The sequence below is a fragment of the Hypanus sabinus genome, chromosome 12 (assembly GCF_030144855.1).
Source record: "Hypanus sabinus isolate sHypSab1 chromosome 12, sHypSab1.hap1, whole genome shotgun sequence".
NCBI classification, from domain to species: domain Eukaryota; kingdom Metazoa; phylum Chordata; class Chondrichthyes; order Myliobatiformes; family Dasyatidae; genus Hypanus; species Hypanus sabinus.
Window position 1 is genome coordinate 82,439,219 of NC_082717.1, and position 23,519 is coordinate 82,462,737.

The 23,519-nt window shown below is 41.3% G+C and overlaps 1 protein-coding gene across 10 annotated transcripts in view; it reads right to left on the bottom strand.

The window, feature by feature from the left end:
• The window catches only part of LOC132403056 (ras and Rab interactor 2-like), a 172,448-nt gene that overhangs the window by 8,841 nt on the left and 140,088 nt on the right, over window positions 1-23,519 (bottom strand). For all 10 annotated transcript variants that reach the window (XM_059986289.1, XM_059986298.1, XM_059986295.1 and 7 more), the window contains 4 exons: window positions 17,465-17,556; window positions 15,968-17,089; window positions 5,250-5,555; window positions 2,440-2,571 (listed from right to left, as the gene is read on the bottom strand). In XM_059986289.1, the coding sequence (XP_059842272.1) occupies window positions 2,440-2,571; window positions 5,250-5,555; window positions 15,968-17,089; window positions 17,465-17,556 (1,652 nt within the window). The remainder of the gene's footprint in view (window positions 1-2,439; window positions 2,572-5,249; window positions 5,556-15,967; window positions 17,090-17,464; window positions 17,557-23,519) is intronic.

The following is a 23,519-nucleotide window of genomic DNA, read 5'->3' on the forward strand; positions in this document are numbered from 1 at the left end:
TTAGGGATTTGGAAGGAACCCACAGCATCCAGAGGAAACCCACATAAATAGATGGATTTTTCCCAAAGCAATGGCATTGCTTGTGTTAGAAGTTTGCTCATTTTCACCTGAATTTAATGCTGGCTAGTATTTGACAGGCTGAGACTGAGTCAGTGCTACCTCTTATACAAGGTTGTCTTGTTGAGGTACTATATCATTTGTCATTCGATTGGTTCCTCTGCCCCAGACAGGAGAGAGCCTGCTGTTGCACCCGGACAGCGTGCCCAGGTTTTTTACACGTTTTGGATGTGGACTTTGGACTATAACCTCTATTTCTCAGTCTTACAGTTTTTACATTCTGTATTTTTTCATCTGATCTTCTCGGTTTTTCTTGTGCAGGGAGGCTGATTTGGGGGTTGACATGCTTGATTTACTTTGTTCAGTTTTTTTGTGCAGGAGGGGAGATTTGGGGTTGATGATTTTGTTGTCTTTCTTTTCTTTACTTTCTTGGTTTCATGGCTGCCCTGAGAATTGAAGAATTTCAGAGTTGTATACTTTGATAATAAATTAACCTCTGATTTCTTGAAACCACATGAAATGGGCCACAGTATGTTTAAATCAGCAATTTATTTCCATTTGGGATCCACTCTCTGAAAAAGTCAACATCGTTGGACTATTGATTATGGTGTGGTGAACTCTGGTGGTGTGTAGGCTTTTTTTTTTACAAGCAGAATGGATGAAGTCACTCATTTCAGAAGTTCAATCAAATGGAGTTTGAAGAGATTTGGCATGTCAACAAATACACTCAACAGCTTCTACAGATGTACTGTGGAGAACATTCTGACAGGCTGCATCACTGTCTGGTATGGAGGAAGGCTACTGCACAGAACCGAAAGATGCTGCAGAGTGTTGTAAATTTAGTTGGCTCCATCTTGGGTACTAGCCTACAAAGTACCCAGGACATCTTCAAGCGAGCGGTGTCTCAGAAAGGCAGTGTCCATTATTAAGGAACTCCAGCACCCAGGACATGCCCTTTTCTCATTGTTACCATCAGGTAGGAGGTACAGAAGCCTGAAGGCACACACTCAGCGATTGAGGAACAGTTTCTTCCCCTCTGCCATCCGATTCCTAAATGGACACTGAACTCTTGCACACTGCCCCACTTTTTAAATATATAATACTTATGTTCTTTTGCATAATTTTTAATTTATTTAATATGTATATGGTAATTTACTTGTTGTTATTATTTTATTTCTTTCCTCTTCTATATTATGTATTGCATTGAACTGCTGCTGCTAAGTTAACAAATTTCACGACACATGCTGGTGATAATAAACCTGATTCTGATTCTTGAACAGCCAGAAACTTAATTCAATTAATGAGTTAAGACATGGTTCTAAAATTAATGATTTTCTTTATAATTAGACATTTCCTATTTAAGTGTGCTTATGTGGCATCACAGACACTTGTGCCAAAATGCAAACTGGAGCAGGAAGAAGAACACCGAGTACTCAGACAATAAATTTCTGTCTTGTAAACAGGATGTACAAACTATTTTCTTGCAAAATCATTCCCAGTTAAACCCTATTTAAGTGCCAGGAATGCATTCTGACGAGTTCCCCTGTATTCATTTCATTATTCACTCAAAAGCAACAGAATTGTTGAGAATTTATTTAACAATCATGCATCCAATTCATTCAACTTCAGTTTTTGAATCTATAATACAACAGATTAAATAGTGGTTTATCTCAATTTTACATCAAGACAACATATTTCTGATTCAGCCCAATTACAAACAAGTAATGTGAAAAATTATCTGTCTTCTATTCTTCCTCTCCTAAAATTCTCTGTAGCTGTATGCAATTTCAAAGTACAGACAATGACACATTTAATCATTTATTAAGTAGATATAACTGCTGACCTTTCTCTAATCTCCTTTCCCACTTGAGAAAGCCGCACTACTTGCTCCGACAACACAAGAGCTTGCCCTTTGGATAACCGTGGAAGCAAATAATTTCCTTCCTTTCTTGTATGGTTGGAGGAACAGCTACTTCCCTTCAACGAATTGATTTATGAATCAGTCTGTTCAAGCTTAATCATTCAAGCTTTATCACTCCATCAGTACAGCAACACTATGACCACTGGATATAATTGTGTTCTTCCTTATAAAAATATAATTTGTTTAAGTGATGTTCTTATTTTGTGAATTTTGATTATCTGATACAATGTGCGCCTGTGACGATGCTGTAAGTTTTTCAGTGCACGTGCATAGATGTTCTTGTGCAAATGGCTCTAAATTTGACTTTGGCTCAGCATGATTTTGCCAGACTATGCGTGACTCATACAATTCATCAAATTACATAAATAAATCTTTGTATTAGACCTATTTCCACATCACTGAGCTGATGTAAATTGTGTGGCTAGTTCCATTCTAATCAACAATATGAATTATAGCTGTACCTTCACCATGCAGCAGTGATGGGTCCAAGAGCTCCATCATGTATTCAATTTCAATATCCAACTCAGGCATGTCACACTGGGCTATTATATAGGTCAACATCGGCAAGAAGTCATCTGCCCCATATAATCTCCCTGTGGATACAATTACACATTGATTAGAAGATTTTTCTCAATGTTCTTATGATAGCATAATGCATTTTTTTTAAAGAAAATGAGCTTTTGTACTTTAAACACTCTCAGTCACAGGATGTTGTACTTTTTTTAAACAATAGCTTCCACTTGGTATTCATTCTCAATCATTCCTTGTCCATGAGGAACTCGGAACAAATACGTTGGCAAGTTAAGACAGTGGGCAGACTGGGCAAAGGCAGAGTTCCTGCCAGGAACCACATGTTTCCTGTTTACCTTTACTGAGATTATATTTTTTTGAAATGCCCCATTTAAAATATGCAAAACAAAATCTAAGTTGAAAAATGGTTAGAAAACATTACAGATTACCGGGAAAGAACTGGAACTGATAGATCCAGTGGGGATACGATAAAAAGTGCAGGGATAAATGGGGCTGAAGGGCACCCCTTAGTGCCAACACAGCATGAGTAGGTTGCAACCTAGGCAACTGAATTTGCCAACCCACCTACTTTCAGTTATAATTCCTATTACAAGAATAGCAAACTCAAACTCTACTTTAAGCGATGTTGTTCCTGCTGCTTTAAGCAGTTAACTTTATCAGCTGGCAACACTGGAATGGCACTATTGCATGTAAATATAAATTGTTCTGAAGTAAGATTCAGATTACTTATATAAATATAACAATCATTAGGTAGGCAGAAAGGTTGTAGAAAATGACAGTGGAAATTCACATTGCTCCACGTGCCTACATTTTGTCTGTTGCTTAAATTATTCTATTGTCAAATTTGAGATACCCACTGGTGTTTGGTTCTGAGACTGCATTCAGTTTGATGACAGAACAGACATTGTGTCAGGTCATCTCACTCACAGAATATAAAGTCGGAATTCTATACGGAAGCATTCATCATGCCCCAACTGCGTCATGGACCTGAATGCAGTTAGCCAACATTACTGGCCTTCCGCATCCCAAATCTCAGTGGCTAAACTGTGAACATCACACTGAGGAAGCTCCATTCCAAAATAAACTAGAACAGCGGACAAAGCTGAGGGTGGCTGGCTCCAAGATCTATCACTGATTACAATTTGTGATGAATTGTTAAAACAACAACAAAGCCACCCAAACACAAAAAACCACCATAAAAGTTAAAAAAACTTTAAAGCAAAATAATTTAAGTATAACCATATACCAAATCCTCATCTCACAACTCCCACTGGAATTATTGGTCTCTTGGATTCTGTGACAGGCACCGACTGTTCCTTTGTTCTCTACAACACCCCACCCATCAATTCTCTGCAAAAAATGTCTGCGTCCTATCTTATCCTGATTTTGACTAAAGGTCAGGACATATTAAACCCATCTCTCACTCTCTCTTTCCCCACCTCCCACACCCACCCACACATTGTCTAACTGAGTATTTCTAATATTTGCTGATCTTATTGGTATGAATGCTTGCTTCCTAAGTAAAACAACAGATGGATGCTCTTCAGCCCATCAGGTCCATACTAGCTCCAAAAGACTACTCCTATCAGTCTCAATCACCCTCTCTTACTCCTCTGTATTCTCACATCTGATTCTCTCTCACATACCCACTTTAGCTTATTTGCCTGCTACTGACACAGTGTGTTATTTTGCAGCAACCAATTAATAGACCGGCACGTCTTTGCGATGAAGGAGGAAACCCGAGCACCCAGCAGAAAACCACATGGTCAAGAGGAAAACATGTAAATTCCAGACAGACAAGGCCTAAGGAGAAGATTGAATACTGATCCCAGGAACAGAGAAGCGCGCCATAAAGCACAGCACCAATGAGCCCCACTTCCGGCTTCAGCATTACCTTCTCCATTTCCAATGTGTATTTTCCTAAGCAGATGACTCACTTTTTTTTTTCCAGATTTCAGGATTAAGTTACATTTAGGCAGTATAATTTATTTAGAAAGTGGATTTGAGCAGATCTACACAAAGCCACAGTTTGTAGATAAAATATCAATGAAGACTTAGAGGTCATCCATTAACAATGAACTCTCTCATCCCACCCACAATAGCCATCTGGCTCCAACTCTGCACAGGGCATGTTAATTATTATCTATTCTTCATGTTTTCTTGTTAAAAATGCAGAAGTGCAATATATTTTATCTAATACACTCTATTTTGATTTGCATAATGGAAAGTGATGCCATGCAAAAATATCTAGTCCTATCTTTGAAAAGCACAAACTGGGGAGGTCTGTCCAAGTCCGGTTGTGAGGGACACATTATCTAGTTATTATTGTATAATTCTGAAGAGAGCACCCCAGTGTATGATGCAAGCGAAAGCAAGCTATCCAGGACCACTAATTAGATCCACATCTCTCTCCCTCTTCCCCATGAAATTTATCCTGGCATCAACTTTCTCCAATTATAATTTCCTTGAAGTTCCTACTGGTCTCTTCATAGCTAGAAGCACTTCCTACTTAGTCATTTATACAACTTTTGTGTTCTCACATCAAACTTGTGTTTCCTGTTTATCAAACATCTTTTGCCAATTAATACATACCAACCCTATCAATCCACATTCATTTCATGAAATTATTGAGATATGATTTCTATAATTCTGTAACACTCGCCCTCAATTTACCTTTGCTTGAGACAGTAAAATCATCCATTTATTAAACTACCGATAAATCAGTTAACTAGTATTGTACCTGAGTTGTTTTCCATTACAGTGTAGATAACTTTGCAGACCCTGAGCAGGAGAAACACCTTCTTCTCAGGAGAATACGTCTTGCGCATTTTTGAAAACTTATGCTTTATTTTCTCCAGGGTCATGGTATCTGGGATGGCCGCGTTTACTCCCAGTTCCTGAGGTACCTTCTGCTTAACGGAGAGTAGATTTTCTTTCAACTGCTTCCAGGAACCATCAGCAGCATGAAATTGTAAAAGGGTCGTATAAATGTAAGATTTCAGGGGCTTCAGAATGCATTTATGCATTGCTTTTTCTAAAACAATATCTGGAAAGAGTACAAGAAATGAAAAGTTCAGAAAGTCTGCAATGTACACCTTATAATAATTGACCATGTCTTTCACAACAAATAAATCTCATTAACACATGCCACATATTGAAAACCTGTAAGGTAAAGAACCTGAACTGATACTTACTGCAAGTTATGGTGAGGCAAAATTAAAAGGAAAGTTTGCATTATTTAAATAACTTGGTGAAAGGGAACAAGTATTCTTCTTTCATGGTGTTATATGAGAAATAAAAACATTTTATTCATCATATAACATAATGAAAGAAGATGAGTTTTAAAATAACACGAGAAGATGGTGTGTCGGTGAAATTGTATTAACATTTCAGACACACAACATTAAGCAACGCAATATCAGACATCAATTCATTGTTAGTTTCAGGATGGGTTCAAAGGTTCTCTGAATTGACGGGGGAGGTATTGAGGCTGAAAGAAGAGAAAGCTCATGAGAGCCAGCACAAGGGAACACTAATAGTGAGAAAAGAGGGAGAAATGCTGCTGAGAGATCCCATCTGTGCTTAGGTCAATTTAAATGCCTATAAATGCAAATTATTGCTTTGGAGCAAGAAATAAGAGCCCTGAAGTTATTCTTACTCTTAATTTATATATTGGTGCTATGCATAGAACATATACAATTGACTAGTGCTGATGAAGCAAACCATTCTAAATATGGATGAACAGGATGCTTGCCCGTTTTCCTCCAGTTTAAAGACAAATGTCTAGAAATTGCTCTATTCTATGTGAGGCTCACGGGACAATATTGTTGGGTTTTCTGTATAACACTGCACTGAAATCATCATATTCCCTGTTAAGGTACTGTAACTTCCTGAAGTTCTAAGGATTCTAGTAAATAGCAATAGCCTTCCCCACCCGCGACCCCCAACTCCACATCTAACTAACTGATATGCTCAATTCCAGATCAATGAATTACAGATTTATTTAAGATTTAAATTACCAAGCTGCAAGATGGGCTTTGAATTCCTATTTTTATCTTTGTGTTTTGCTTCAATAAGTTGGGTAAGTTTACTGCTAGTCCAGTAACTTAACCAATTCTCAAATTTAAGAGAATGGCAGCTTCTTGAAACTATAGGAAAGAGTTCCAGCATTTCAGCCCCTAACAGCTAAAGGCACAGCCGCCAGAATCAAGGTGAAGGAAGAGGATGTTGGGTAAGATACCAGAGTTCACCATAGCCTGTAAGGCTGGAGGGTGTGATAGGGATAGCAAGGACAAGGCTGTGGAGTGATTTGATCAGAGGGATGAATGAAGTTAGTGTGCACTGACCACACCTACTTGGATTGACAATTCATTATTTAACAGAACACTGGATCTTTCTCACACTGTCAGGCCGTTACTAGTCAGGTAACACAGGACTGGTGCTGGGACCTGACCGACATGATTTAAAGGCTGGGCCAGATTGAAAAGGCAAGGTGTTGGACCAGAGGCGAGGGTTGGGCCAGTTCTGCTCACCACTTCACAATGTTTACTCAGCTCTGTGCTGAACGGAGGCTGTGGCCTGCTCCAGCTGCAGTGATGCCCGGTTTCATGCCTGCGGACTCACTTCCATTCTCAATGCTATTTGCTTACTTTTATTGCATGCATGATTTGTGCCTTTTTCCCCCCTCTCTGCAGGCTGGGTTCTTTTGGGTTTCTTTGTTTTGTGGCTGTCCATAAGGGGATGAATCTCAAGGTTGTACAATGAATATATACCATGATAATAAATGTACTTTGAACTATATCACTAATTTGGTTGAAGGGACCAAATATGTTACCTTAAGAAGGATGTACTTGTTAGAGAAGACTCACTAGACTGATTTCAGGGATGGTGAGTTTGCTGTGTGGAACAAAATTTCGAAGATTGAGCCTACCCAGGAGAATGAGAGGTGATTGCATTGATTCATCCAGGGTTCAACAGGTTAGATGCATGGACGGTGTATAACACTGCACTGAAACCATTATATTCCCTGTTGAGGTACTATAATTTCCTACAGTTTCAAAGATACTAGTAAATAGCAAAAGCTTTTTTCCACCTAGCATGGCAGTCTCAAGATAAAGGATAGGACATTTAGGATATTGATGAGGAGAAAATTCTTTTTGGAAGGTCTACCCCAACAGGCTGTGGAAGCTCAGCTATTGCATTCATTCACAACAGAGATTGATAGATTTCTGAAGATTAATAGAAGCAAGGGATATGAATATAGAGCAGGAAAATGGCATGGAGGTAGAAGCTAAGCCAGGATCCTGCTGAAGGGACAGCAGGCTCTAACGCCTCCGCTCTTATTCATTACACCCTTGTAGAGTAAATTTCAAATATGAAGTGTTTGAGAACTTCGACCAGTGCATGCCTGTGTGCACAAGGCAAATGAGAAGGATAGAACATAGCATGAAATAGAATACTGGCAGCAGAATTTCAACTTCTGGTTTAAGATGGCGCTACTGAAGACATGCGACAGCTTGCTTACTAGTGGTTTGAAAGCAAACGAATTTGATTAAGAACATTATAGTAATGCTTTTTTTTAAAAAAAGTAAATTATGGTAAACTATCACCATAAACAATGAAGAGGTGAACGAGGGCAAAGAGAACACAAAAGTAGCGCCGTGCCGGTGCGCTGTAAAATCAATGCAGTTGGAATTGGAGCTGTACTGGCTGGAACAGAAGATTCAGATGAGAGAGGACAGGGTGGAGGAGTTCCAATGCCTGTCCAGCTGGCCCGGGCGCGGAGATGGATCACCCTAAGCGCCGAGCTGATTTGGTGAGGCTGAGGACTGCTTCTTTAGCAGTGAAATCCAGGTCCAAAGCGAATGGCTGGGCGGCATGTTCTCGGCCCCAACAATTCACCAAGGTGAGGCCTGGGTCCTAATGCAAGGTACAATATGCACTTTGGACACTCTAAACACCAGCCCAGTAGACTGGAAGGACAGGGTGTCGAGACTTTGATGAGGTTGGATCATGCTAAGCACTGAGCCAATTTGGAGAGGTCCAGAACGGCTTCTCCAGCAGTGAAATCAAGGCCCAGAGCAATTCACCACAGCACACCTGGTTATCAGTGTGAGGTTTGGACAATTTAAATGCTGGCCCAGATAGTCTGGGGGATCCTCTCTCTGCGACACAGAGGCTATGAGACTGCCCCAGGTTGCTGTGCTTCATGTCTGTGAACTTTGTGGTGACTTGCCCTGCTAATATGGTGAACTGAATAATGAGGCTTTGGGCCTACTCAGAGCTGCTCCAGGAATTTGGTTCTAAGGATTCAATTTGGTTCAGAATACTATTGTTGTTGCTGCTTGTATCTATTGTTTGCATGATTTGTTTTGTTCTTTTCTCTTTCTCCGTAGGCACTGGGGGTTGGTCTGATTTTTCTGAATTGGGTTCTTTTGGGTTCCTGGCTTTGCAACTGCCTGATAAGCAAACAAATCTCAAGGTTGTGTAATTTCTACATTCGTTGATAACAAATGCACTTTGAATCTTTATCAATCATATCTATCATGTAAACAATATTAATGCAATGACTGTTTCTATTTAGGATAAATGTGTCTTGTTGCTTGCTCTGTTGACATGGTTTGGATGGGAAACTGTTAAGAGTGATTTTTGGGTTTAGCACATTCACATTTAGCAAATGACTTCTCAGTCACCAATCTTCAAATCTGAATGTAAATGATAGATTTAATTTAAATGAAACAACAGGTTTTTAAAAGCCGTGAATCATAGGCCTGACGATGATTAAACTTCATTTAGATGTCTGTGGTGTGGGTGCAAATCAGGAGATGTAAAGTTTGTGTGTAAATGTGGAATTGTCCTTTGATGTTTAATGCATAAAATACTGAGCCGCATGTTCGGCCAATGAGGCCTTTCCACCAAAATGATGCTTTCTGTATCTTGTTTTGTCGAATACAGAAGCTGCTTCACACCTGCCAGTATATTTTTCCCGTGACATCATTCACTCAACAGGAACACCTGTCCTTTCTCTCTCTCTCTCTAACACACAATATACATAGTAAAGATACAAACTGGTTAAGCAAAACAGTCACAGTAATAAGGATGGCATGGGGCTACATTTTTATTTTTCTACACAGTAAGCTAAAAGCTCAAAATGATCTCATTGGAAGCTTTTACAACTGATCAATGTTCACTTAGAATCATAGAACATTACAGCACAGAAACAGGCCCTTTGGCCCTTCTAGGCTGTGCCAAATCATTTTTCTGCCTAGTCCCACTAACCTGCACCTGGACCATATCCCTCCATACACCTCTCATCCATATACCTGTCCAAGTTTTTCTTAAATGTTAAAAGTGAGCCTGCATTTACCACTTCATCTGGCAGTTCATTCCACACTCCCACCACTCTGTGTGAAGAAGCCCCCCCCCCCCACAATGTTCTCTTTAAACTTTTCCCCCTTCACCCTTAACCCATGACCTCTGTTTTTTTTTCTCCCCTAGCCTCAGTGGAAAAAGCCTGCTTGCATTCACTCTATAACCATCATTATTTTATATACCTCTATCAAATCTCCCCTCATTCTTCTACACTCCAAGGAATAAAGTCCTAACCTATTCAACCTTTCTCTGTAACTCAGTTTCTCAAGTCCTGGCAACATCCTTGTAAACTTTCTCTGCACTCTTTCAACCTTATTAATATCCTTCCTGTAATTAGGTGTCCAAAACTGCACACAATACTCCAAATTCAGCCTCACCAATGCCTTATACAACCTCACCATAACATTCTAACTCTTATACTCAATACTTTTATTTATAAAGGCCAATGTACCAAAAGCTCTCTTTACGACCCTATCTACCAGTGATGCCACTTTTAGGGAATTATGTATCTGTATTCCCAGATCCCTCTGTTCTACTGCACTCCTCAGTGTCCTTCCACTTACCTTGTATGTTCTACCTTGGTTTGTCCTTCCAAAGTGCAATAACTCACACTTGTCTGCTTTAAATGCCATCTGCCATTTGTCAGCCCATTATTCCATCTGGTCCAAATCCCTCTGCAAGCTTTGAAAACCTTCCTCACTGTCCACTACACCTCCAATCTTTGTATCATCAGCAAATTTGCTGATCCAATTTACCCCATTATCATCCAAATCACTGATATAGATGACAAATAACAATGGACCCAGCACTGATCCCTGTGGTACACCACTAGTCACAGGCCTCCATCAGAGAAGCAATCCCCCACTACCCCTCTCTGGCTTCTCCCATTGAGCCAATGTCTAATCCAATTTACTACCTCACCATGTATACCTAGCGACTGAATCTTCCTAACTGACCTCCCGTGCGGGACCTTGTCAAAGGCCTTACTGAAGTCCATGTAGACAACATCCACTGCCTTCCCTTCATCCACTTTCCTGGTAACCTCCTCGAAAAACTAACAGATTGGTTAAACATGACCTACCACGCACAAAGCCATGTTAACTTTCCCTAATAAGTCCCTGTCTATCCAAATACTTGTCGATTCTATCTCTTAGTACTGCTTCCAATAATTTACCTACTACTGACTTCAAACTTGCCAGCCTATAATTTCCTGGATTACTTTTAGAGCCTTTTTTAAACAGAACAACATGAGCTATCCTCCAATCCTCCGGCACCTCACCCGTAGATACCAACATTTTAAATACATCTGCCAGGGCCCCTGCAATTTCAACACTAGTCTCCTACAAGGTCCAAGGCAATACCCTGTCAGGTCCTGGGGATTTATCTACTCTGACTTGCCTCAAGATAGCAAGCACCTCCCCCTCTTCAATCTGTATAGGTTCCATGACCTCACTACTTGTTTGCCTTATTTTCATAGACTCCATGCCAGTTTCCCTAGTAAATACAGATGCAAAAAAAAAACCATTTAATATCTCCCCCATTTCTTTTGGTTCCATACGTAGCCAAACACTCTGATCTTCAAGAGGACTAATTTCATCCCTTACTATCCATTTGCTCTTAATATACCTGTAGAAGCTCTTAGGATTATCCTCCACCCTGACTGCCAAAGCAACCTCATGTCTTCTTTTAGCCCTCCTGATTTCTTAAGTATTTTTTTGCACTTTTTATACTCCTCAAGCACCTTGCTTGTTCCCTATTGCCTATACATGTTATACATCTCTCTCTTCTTCTTTATCAGAGTTCCAATATCCCTCGAGAACCAAGATTCCTTATTCTTATTCACTTTGCCTTTAATCCTGACAGGAACATACAAACTCTGCACTCTCAAAATTTCTCCTTTGAAGGCCTCCCACTTACCAATGACATCCTTGCCAGAGAACAACTTGTCCCAATCCACGTTTTTTAGATCTTTTCTCGTTTCTTCAAATTTGGCCTTTTTCCAGTTTAGAACCTCAACTCGAGGACCAGATCTATTTTTATCCATGATCAAGTTGAAACTAATGGTGTTATGAACACTGGAACCAAAGTGTTCCCCTACACACACTTCCGTCACCTGTCCTAACTTGTTTCCTAATCAGAGATATAATATTGCATCCCTCTCTATATTGATTTAGAAAACTTTCCTGAACACATTTTACAAACACTAACCCGTCTAGACCTTTAACAGTATGGGAGTCCCAATCGATATGTGGAAAATTAAAATCCCCTATCACCACAACTTTATATTTCCTGCAGTTGTCTGCTATCTCTCTGCAGATTTGCTCCTCCAATTCTCACTGACTATTGGGTGGTCTATAATACAACCCCATTAATGTGGTCATACCTTTCCTGTTTCTCAGCTCTACCCATATGGCCTCGGTAGACAAGCCCTCTAATCTGTCCTGCCTGAGCACTGCTATAACATTTTCCCTGACTAGCAATGCCACCCCCACACCCTTCATCCCTCTGCCTCTATCACGTCTGAAACATCGGAACCCTGGAACATTAAGCTGCCAGTCCTGCCCCTCCTGTAGCCAAGTTTCACTAATGTCAATCATGTCATAATTCCATGTGTCAATCCACGCCCTCAGCTCACCTGCCTTCCCACAATACTCCTCGCATTGAAATATACACACCTCAGAAGATTACCACCAACACACACAAATCTTCTATTTGTGACTTTGCATGAACTTTTAACATCATTTATTTTTTATCCCTGCTCCACTATCTGCTCTGTCACTCTGGTTCCCATCCCCTGCAAATCTAGCTTAAATCCTCCCCAAAAGCACTAGCAAAGCTCCCTGCAAGGATATTGGTCACCCTGTAGTTCAGGTGCAACCCATCTCCCTTGTACAGGTCCCACCTGCCCCAGAAGAGGTCCTAATGATCCAAAAATCTGAAATCCTGCCCCCTACATCAGTTCCTCAGCCACGTGTTCATCCTCCAGAGCATCCTACACTTACCCTCACTGGCACGTGGCACAGGTAGCAATCCTGAGATTACCATCCTCGAGGTCCTGCTTTTTAACTTCCTACCAAGCTCTCTACTCTCACTCTTCAGGACCTCCTCACTCTTTCCTCCTACATCACTGGAAACAATGTGTACCTTGACATCTGGCTGATCACCCTCCCACTTCAGAATGCTGTGCACGCAATCAGAGACATCCCTGACCCTGGCATCCGGGAGGCAACAAACCAACTAGGAATCCCTGTCACGAGCACAGAACCTCCTGACTGTACCTCTAACTATGGAGTCCCCTATCACTACCGCTCTCCGCTTCTTCCTCCCTCCCTTCTGCACTGCAGAACCAGACTCAGTGCCAGAGATCCGGCTGCCGCAGCTTGTCCCAGGTAAGTCATCCCCCACCCCGCTAACAGTATCCAAATCCGTATACTTGTTGTTGAGGGGAATGGCCTACTCTGCCTGCCCTTTCCTCTTCCCTTGCCTGATGGTAACCCAATCACCTTTGGCTTTGGCTCCTTTGGCATAACTACCTCCCTGAAACTACTGTCTATAAACTCCTCATTCTCCTGAATGATCTGGATGGTCATGCAGCTCCTGTTCCAGTTCCCTAACGTGGTTTGTTAGGAGCTGCAGCTGGATGCACTTCTTGCAGGTGTCGTTGTCAGGGAGCCCAGAGGTCTCCCTGACTTCCCGCATTCTGCGAGAGGAGCATTCCAACATCCTCCCTGGCATTCTCTCTACTCTAAATAAACAAAACAAAACTTACCGGAACCTACCCTCGCCTCTGCCTGTTGAGCCAAAGCCGTCCCACTCTGCTGCCCGCTAGATATGGTGCTCGCCTTTTTAAAACTTTGGCGCTCTTCTGGCTGACTTAAAGAACAATATTCAACAGACATTATGCACTACAGCATAATATTTTAAACAAACCGGCAGCCAGGGAGCAGCTGAGCAGCAAGGCAGACCAGCAGTTAAAAGGTTAACTGGTGGTATTTACTTCGCTGCCTCTGGCAGTTACTGAAGTTGTTAAGCAATTCAGTTTTTCAGTCTCTGCAAAATGCTGAAGTTGCCAACTCTGAGTGACATCATCCCCTGGCGGGGGATAGTATTGTGCTGATTATTTTTAGAATCTGAAATCTCGTGCCTGGTGTTCACTTCCACTTCTATGGACTATGTTTTGTTGAAGATTATTAGCCCTTCCTTTAAGTATCAGTTTCTCCAAAGTTAATCGACTTCAAATACAGAAGTCATAGTAAAAGTAAGGAGCACAGATAGGCTAATAACTTACAGGCAACAGAACCCGTCTAGGTTAAACTCATTTCTGATGAGGAAATTTTCCTTTCAATATGAGATCTGCAGAGCGATACTTGCATTTTCTATTCCCATTTCAGAGTTCAATCTGTCCATAGCCCTGAAATTGAGATCTTGACCATTTACACTATCCTAATAAATGGAGCTACTTTGTAACATAAAAACACAAGTGATAAAGGAAAATTTTGATTAGACTGCTTATATCCTGTTTAAAAAATTGCTAATTCTGTTGTTTATCATATGGCGCTATGCTATGTCAGCTATTCTTATGCCAAACCTCTGTGGTTTAGAGAGGTTGTCACACAGTGCTGTCAAGGGCTGTTTAGATCCAAGAGACGGGCATACAAGGCAAATCTCCGAAGGGGAACATTTAAGCAGCACAATAAACAAAGTACTAGTTTTACCTTTAGCCTAATTTAAACTAGCACAGTGCACATTTTCCTCTCGTTCACACACTTTATATTTGTTTCAACTTTTAGCTGCCATCTTTGCCAACTAGTAGATCCCCTATTTCATCAGTGCTGCTACAAATTGGACAGATAAAGTAACAGAAACAACCCAGACAGTTCTTCCATGTATCATCTTTCCTTCTATGCAAGGCTTTCTTTTGATACTGCAAGTACAGATCAAATGAGATAAAATACTATGAACTTTTTGTCATTAAGATGAACGACTGTACCTGAGAGAGTAACTCTGCATTTCCCTCCACAGATGCTGCCTAGTACTTCCAGCAGTATTTTGTTTCTGAATAGATATTATTAACTAGATGGAAAATGTTTCCTATCATTACAAGAGAAGGTCTGATTCATCCATTTCAACTTGTCTGACTTCTGACAAAGTATCCGAACAAATTGTTACAAACAATTCCCTACTCACTTAGCTCATTACATAAACAGTCTGATAGAGTTAAATAAATTATATAACATTTTGTCAGAAGTGAAAACATTTAAAAAAATACATTGATTTCTTTTAAATTTGTCTCTCAGATGAATGATTATAACAGATACCGATTGACTATCAGTTATAAAGTCTTTGTGAACAATGGAAAGCACTTTCATGCATTTCCTAAACACTGAAATTAAAAACATGTTTCGCATTCAAAAGTAAAACCATATTTAGTTATATTGTTTCTAGGCTCAGAAATATCACAGTAGAGTTCTTATAATGTAGCCACATAATAAAGCAGTAGTTATATTTCTCTATAACTTCAGAGACTTTTTTTTATTAAAAGATTTTGACACATTGCCTTAATTATTTTTCCTATCAGTTTCCAAGGGTGGCACCAGATTGGTCTAATGTTGAGAACCCATTAAATAAACCCCCTAATGGACACAACCAACAAGAATCAAAGGTGAACAAACATTATTTGTGCACAATATGATGATGCATTTTCAGCTTTGTTACAGTGACAAAATGAATAATTTTAATATAACTTCTCACACTAGCTTTCTATGGCAGCAAATAAGGCCTCTTCTAACCAAAAATAAAGATTGTCCAAAGGCTATGGCACAGCACACTTGGCGATATAGTATTCTTTAATCTCATCAATTACAGTATTTCCTATTCAATCAAATATCTAACAATAATAATTTCCACAAAGAGGAATGTTGTTCTCCCTGCATTGAGATACAGCAATCTTATTACATGCAAAATAACTTGCAGAAATCAATAGTCTTCAGGATTTTTGCTCATCACATTCATGTACTGCAGCAAGAGATCGCAAACTCTCAAGTAACTTCTGAAACTAACAAGGGATAACAGCAACAAAGTGCTTACCTATTTCATCTTCTGGAATGAGAGACTCTATTGGTGGGTTCAGTTCTGAGCTCTGGGTCAAGTAGATTTTAACTTGGGTCATGAACTGGCGAATAGTGAGCAGCATGTCTGTGCTGGAGACGTGGCAGTCCCTGTTTTCCTTGAAGAAGTTGATGTAGTCCTGGATCAGGCACCCAAAGTATGTGTGCTTGTCCTGGGCCATCTCTGCAATTTTCTTCACCATCCTCTTCTCTGGAGTCATAAAGGAACTGAACACACCACTCACTTTTTGAATGTGCGTCTTTACAATTTTTGGGAAGACGAAGGACCCGTGCCTTTTCTTCTTTGGGGTGCAAGCTGGGGGGTCAACCTCTTGATCACTCTCGGCATCAGAATCTTCCAAGCTGCTGTTTGTGTCACCTTCATGATTGTATGGGCAATTGCGCTCAATGTCCATAGTGCTAGAATCCGACTCAGTAGATGTGGTTGACATGCTCATGTCACTCAGCCGCTGTCTGTCTTTGATTTCCTGGATCTGTGCACTAATACTTGTAGCTGATCTCTCACTGCTGCAAGCCACGTTGTGCAACATCTGAGCCTCGCCCTTGCTTCCAGCAGTTACTGCCTCTTCTGCTGTGCAATCAAAAGGTTTCACTGCAGTCTTCGGCGGAGGTGTCAAATTTCTTTCTATTTCTGAACTAGTAGCCAGCTTCTTGCTGCGAGGCGGTGGAATTGGAGTCACTTTTGAGTCTGGGAGCTTGAACGTGCCAGTGTCTTCACCCGCCTGGTTGCTGCTTGTCCTTGTGCCGCTTGCCCGGTTCATATTCGTGCTCAGCCGTGGTGGCGGTGGCCGAGGAGGAGGGGAATAGGGCCTGCCTGTCTCCCTGGTTTTTGAACACTGCCTATTCAGGCTGCTGTTAAGATCTTTACTGTGCACTTCTAGAAAAAGGGGATTTATAAAGCACAAAGCACCATTAGTCTGGCTGCATTCCAGCTCTGAAGGCGTTCGTGTTCGTATGGAATGTAGCTCATTGGAGAGCGAGTGCTGCTTCGTCTCTGTGCAAGTACTGCCTTTGCCGAGAGGACTGGTAGGAGGTGCAGGGCTCTTGGCTACTCTCTTGTACACAGGAGAACTCCAGAACTCTGAAACAAAAGAATGCTGGAAAGTTCAGAACTATTGAGTTTTAGTTTCCAAACAGCATATGTTATTATGGATTAGAAATTAACTCACAGGGACAGTCACTGAACAATTACTAGTTTTCCCTCAAATGTCTCATTATCAACATGTGAATAATTCAGTGACACACCCAAAAATGTGTTGTTATAAATTAATCACACTTTATCCAAAACATTACCGGATGTAATCAAGGTAATAAGACATTTGATTTTGCATTCAAAAGGGTCAAAGTCTGAATACACCAGGGAAAACATCTTTAATCACGTCTGTCTACAGACAAAGGCTGCCGGGCTCATATCCTCATACTTCATGCAAAATATAAAGACTTAAAGTGTACTTACCCAGACCCAAGAAAGCAATTGCTTCCAATTCTGTCTCTGTCTTCGCAGTTTTGATTCCATGAGGAAGTTTTAAAGGGAAAGGCAGCACGTCCCTTTTTCCAAACAAAAAAAAAGCCACAACTGAAGCCAAATATTGAACCCACATGAGGTTAGTCATCTAACAGAGAATATTTTGTCCCTTTGAGAAACCAAATACAAAAAAATTTGGATAGTCTCTTGTTTTGTCTGTAATCATTTATACATTCCTCGGAACTTTGAAAAGCATACAAGGGTTGAGGGAGGTATTCATGCCAAGAAAATTTCCAATTTTACCAGACTATAATTTACATTAACTTGTTTTGTGCGGCTTCAGGTGACTGGATCAAATGAGTGTGTGAAGGGTAGTGAAACTAATTTACTTTTTGAAGAAAGCATCACTTTGCCTGTGGAGCGTCTCATACAATAAAATGAAATAAAACAAAATTAGAAATACTCAGCTTGTCTGGTAGCATCTGTGAAGGGATAAAGAGCTAATGTTTTAGGTTTGATGACCTATCTTCAGAAGAAAGATGCTGCTGCAGGTCTGGTTGTGCTTCTCTTTAGCGATGGACCAGAGGGAACCATTTCACATCTCCACTCTGCCATTTAGTGAGTCTTTAGAAATGCATCCTGAGCATAGAGAGCCAGTATCTGGCCTCTGATCTTCCACTGAAAATTCTGGTTCGAAATACATAGAGGAGCTAGATGCACTTCATATCTGACCCCTCAAATTCGTGCCAAACCCAGCTCCTTTTATTTGAAAGGGGCCACTAAAAGTAAATGAAGGTGAGTGGTTTTGTTTCTCCTCTATCTTGCTTAGTATTTTAAAATTTATTTTCACAACATGAATTTTAAATAAATAGATTTAGTTTCTTTATTTAAGAAATTATATTTTTCTTTTACCGATCTCAAATACTTTGACCATCAGAGACATGTAGAAAATGCCCTGGACAGCCTGATCCATAAATAGACCATCAAGTGGTCAGGAATGTGGGTGAGCCTCAGTCATTGCTTGCTGATCCCAGCACTTTGTGGGACACCTGCAGTAGTGAGAACTTGAGTTCAATTACATCTGTCAGGCTGAATTAGCAATTTCATTTACGAATCAGCCAGCAGTGGAGGAAGTGTGAAAGCAAGGCACAGGCCAAATCAAACAGAATGCAGCATAGTAGTACTGCGACCCATTCCACAGATGTTACTGCCTGCACAGTATTTCCCATTTTTTATTGTAGCGGGTAGTGTTCAAATATATAATTTGCCAGCTCAAAAAATTCATTAATCAGACACACTGCAGGTACAAATTGCACCTGTACAGTTGCTGCTGATAATATTACTGGGACAAGCTTACAGAGGGAATAATACTGCTGCCACCAGTGTGGCATTTTGATTGGCAGGCCCTGAAAACCCACTTGTCCCACCAGCATGTTAATAAAATGCAGAGATTATTTTGACCTGACCACGGGAGAATGACCTTCATGGTCAACCTATAAGAGCTTATGATACTATCAAGAGGAATCTATCTTTTTTCATCAACCACGGGCAAGGTCAGATCTACAAAGATACCGTGGAGAGTATTTTGACTGCTTGCAGTATGAAGGCCAATGGACAGCATCAGAAAAAGCTGCAGAGGGTTGTAGACTCTGCCAGCTCCATCGTGGGCACTGGCCTCCCCACCACTGATGACATCTTCAAAAGGCGACACCTCAAGAGAGCGACACCCATCGTGAAGGACCCTCACTGTCCAGGACCTGCCCTCTTCTCACTACTACCATCACGAGAAGGTACAGGGGACTGAAGATGCCCACTTACCCCTCCTTCAATAGATTTCTGAATGGTTCATGAACCCATGAAAACTACCTCACTATTTTCCTCTCTTTGCACTATTTATTTTTAATATATTTATTACTGCAAGTTATGGTAATTTTTATGTACTGCACCATGCTGCTGCCACAGAACAAATTTCATGACACACATCAGTGATAATAAACCTGATTTTGACTCTAATTTCAAAATGTTAAAAGGCAAATCGCTTCATAAAAGCTGTAGAAGATACACAGCACAGGAAGGGGCTATTCCTCTCAGAGTCAGAAGTACAGCACAGAAACAGGCCCTTTGGTCCATCTAGTCCATGCCAATTAAACTTCCTATACCTTTTGAGCTACACTAGGACCATAGCTTTCTATACCCCTGCTATCCATAAACCTATCCAAACTTCTATTAAACCTTGAAATCGAGCTCACACGCACCACTTGTACTGCCAGCTCATTCTACACTCTCATGACATTCGAGTGAAGTTTCCCCCATATACACATTAAAATTCTCACCTTTCACCTTTAACCCATAATCCAACCTCAGTGAGAAAGCCTGCTTGCATTTAACCGAACAATACCCCTCGTAATTTTGTACAGCTTCTTTATAACTCAGGTCCTCCAGTCCCGGCAGCATTATGGCCATCCCTGTCAAAATCATGTTCCAACTTCATCAGTCCAATCAAACTTCTCAGTGTGGCATCGTATCCTTTTAAACCATGATACATCACGGAAATCCTGTCTGAAATACAATGGAAGGTTCTGCTTCTACCTCTGTTTTGAGCAGTGAATTCCAAATCCTCACCACTACTCAGATCAAAAATGTTCTCCGCTCTCTTCAAATCCTTCTACTAGTCTGCTTTTTCACTTCTCTGCTGAAGAAACAGAGCAGGGCAGAGAGACTGCAGATACTGGAAATCTGGATCAACACTCACAAAACACTACAGGAACTCAACAGGTCAGGCAGCATGAAGGAAGGAAATTAACAGTCTATGTTTCAGGCCGAGGCCCTTCATAAGGACTGGAGAGGAAGGGGGAAGACTGATGAATAAAACAGTAGCATAAGGGGAAAGAGCAGGAGCTGGCAGATGATAGGTGAATCCATGTGAGGGAAGCCCAGAGGGTGAATGGGAAGCTGGGAAATGATAGGTGGTGAAGGCAAAGGGCTGAACGAATCTGATAGATGACAGTAGACCATACAATGAAGGCAAGGAGGTAGGGAACCAGAAGGAGGAAGGTGAGGACGATGGTAAGTTTGTGAGGCTGAGGGAGGTAAAATGAAGGAGTAATGGGGCCACAGGGATAAAGGAAAGGGTGGAGGAAGAAGAGAGTGGCTCCTGAAAGTTTGAGAAATCAATGTTCAGGCTGTCAAGTTGGAGTTAGCCAAGACGGAATATGAGGTGTTGCTTTTCCGATCTGCATTGGGCTTCATCGTGGCCGTGGACGGACATGTCAGCGTGGGAATGGGAAGTGGAATTAAAATTGGTAGCCACCAAAAGATCCTGGCTCTTGAGGTGGAAGAAGCAAAAGTTTTCCCCCTATCTAGAGGAAGCCGCACTGGGAGCATCAGATAAATAACCCCAACGGATACACATGAAGAGGTGTCTCTCCTCTAGAAGGAATGCTTAGTGCCCTGAATGGTGGTGAGGTAGCAACAGGTGCAACATTCAGTCCAGTTGCTGGGATAAGTGGGATAAGAGGGGATGAACTCTGCAGAAAGTGGAGAAGGGAGGGGAGGGAAAGATGTGCCTGGTGGTGAGATCCCAATGGAAATAATGGAAGAGGTAGAGAGTGATATGTTAGATATGGAGGCTAGTGGGATGTAGGTGAGGACGAGGAGAACCCCAACACTCTTATGTTGGGTGGGAGGGAAATGGGATGTCAGCAGACATGGGAAATGGATGAGATGCTGTTGAGGATTGTATTGATAGTAGTGGAGGGGAAACTCTGTTTTCTGGGTAATAGCAGGACTTTTTGGATGTGCTGGTGTGGAAAACCTCATCTTGGGGACAGATGCAGTGGAACTGAGAGAAGGGAATGGCACCCTTGTAAATGACAGGTTGTAAGAAGTACAGTCGAGGTAAATGTGGGAGGCAATGAATTTGTAAAAGGTATCTGTCTCGGGAGCTGCAGACAGAGAGATCAAGCAAGGGGAAGGAGGTGTTGGAGATAGACCAAGTAAATTTGAGGGCAGGATAGAAGTTGGAGGCAGATGTGAAACTGATGATCTCAGTAGGGACGCAGGAAGCAGCGCCAATGCAATCACTGGGGCAGAGAGAGAGAGTTGGGAAGCATTATCAGTGTGGAAAGCTTCAACTTGGTAACAGATGCAGTGGAGATGGAGAAACTGAGAGAAGGGAATGACATCTTTGCAAGTGACAGGTGGGAAGAGGTATAGTCAAGTTAACTGAGGGAGGCAGGAACATGAACTGCTCCACGTAGCTGACACAAAGGCACGCACAGTTAGGGCCCATGTGGGTGCCATAAGGGCAAGTACTAGTTCTGCCAGCTAGAGGAGGGTGGTGGTGGAGGGGAATTGTTTGGGTCTGTTGCCAAGAAAGTGCAGAGCCTTAAGACCTTCCTGATGGGGGATGGAAGTTCAGAGGGACTGGATGTCCATGATGAAAATGAGGCTGAGGAACTCTAAGTTGTTGAAGTGGTAGAAGGCACAAGAAGTGTCACAGGTGTAGGCAGGAACAGACTGAATCAAGGGAAAAAAATGGGGTAGAGATACAAAGACACAAATTCAGTGGGGCCAGAGCAGAAAGAACTGTTTAATTATTTTTATTATTCAATATCTCCCTTCAAACTCCTTTACTCCAGACGATGCAGCTTTCCTAACTTATCCTAAAGCAGAAATTAAGGGGTCATAGTAATATGTTCATAATCAGCCACATATCCTCCCATGTGTAACAATCTGACATCAAGTTTGCAAACAAGAGGTTCAAAATATAAAGCAGTAGATTTGGGAACGTTTAGCAGGTCAGGAGGCACCTGAGAAAGAGAACAGATACTGTTCTGATGGAGGGTCTCTGACATTAAGTACTAACTCTTTTTTCTCGTTTACCTGCCCAATGTTTGAAGGACTTTCTATCTTTATTTCAGACTTTTAGCATCTACAGTTTTATTGATTTACAGATTTAAAACAGAGCTTCCTCTATTCCACCACATTGTTGAATTTTATCCAAGGAATAACAATTTATCCAATTAAAACCTTTTAATATTCCCTTAATCCTCACAGTCTCCCTCTCTTAGATATTCATTAAGAACCACAACAGCAGAGGGCATCTACTTCATCTCTCAATGAGAAGTAACCAGAGGTGAATGCCTCTTCGCAAAGATTAATGTTTATTCATTTAGGCAACTGGCTGATCACCAACACTCCCACAGCTGGCTGGGCAGCAGTCTACTGGTTAAGTGAATGGTCTGAAAGCCTTCTTTTCCTGAAGTATCAATGTCAGCTTAGCTTAGTAAATGGCAGGGAAAGGTTTAAAAACTAAGATGGCAAGCTTGTCCTCACATGGCCACATGCATGCATATTGCTGTTTGTACAGCTGAATTTTTTGGCCACCCGGTGCATCTTTTCATAGAGAGGTATGCACTTCATCACATATAAATCAGTCTCCCACAGTTCAACTGGGAGCCAAATTCAAATTCCTCCTTCTCTACAGCTGTATGTTTCCCCCAAAGAATGAGAGGCAGAAACGGCTTGCTCCACATCTCATTAACAACACCCATCAAGTGAAAAGGGATTTAGCATACTACCACCAGCAGTCTAAATCCCTTAGACATCAAGAAAGCTGGAGCTCTAGCCTCATCTTCCTCATTAGTGCAGCAGTTAACCTCCAATATTGGTCACCCCCAATAAAACAGTGATACCCCTCTATTCAATAATAGTAAGCAGACTTACCCTCACTGCCTCTGTGTACCCAACAATCAGCCACCCTCTCAAATATCAGGCACTGACCCCAAGGGTCCTCACCTGCTGACTTTCCTTATAGAACCCCATGTCCTTCTTTCTTCATCTCCCATTAAAGCATTAATTAAACACATGCCTTTCTGGTCTGCTTCTCATCAGGACATCACAGTCAGTGCAAATTGGTAATAACATCTCTGCCTCACTGGCAGTCAGCACAGGCACAACTCAAGTACATGTGCTTAGCCCAATGTTCTACGCTCTGTACTCATGATTGTATTGCTAGGCACAGACCAATCTCAGGCTTACAGGA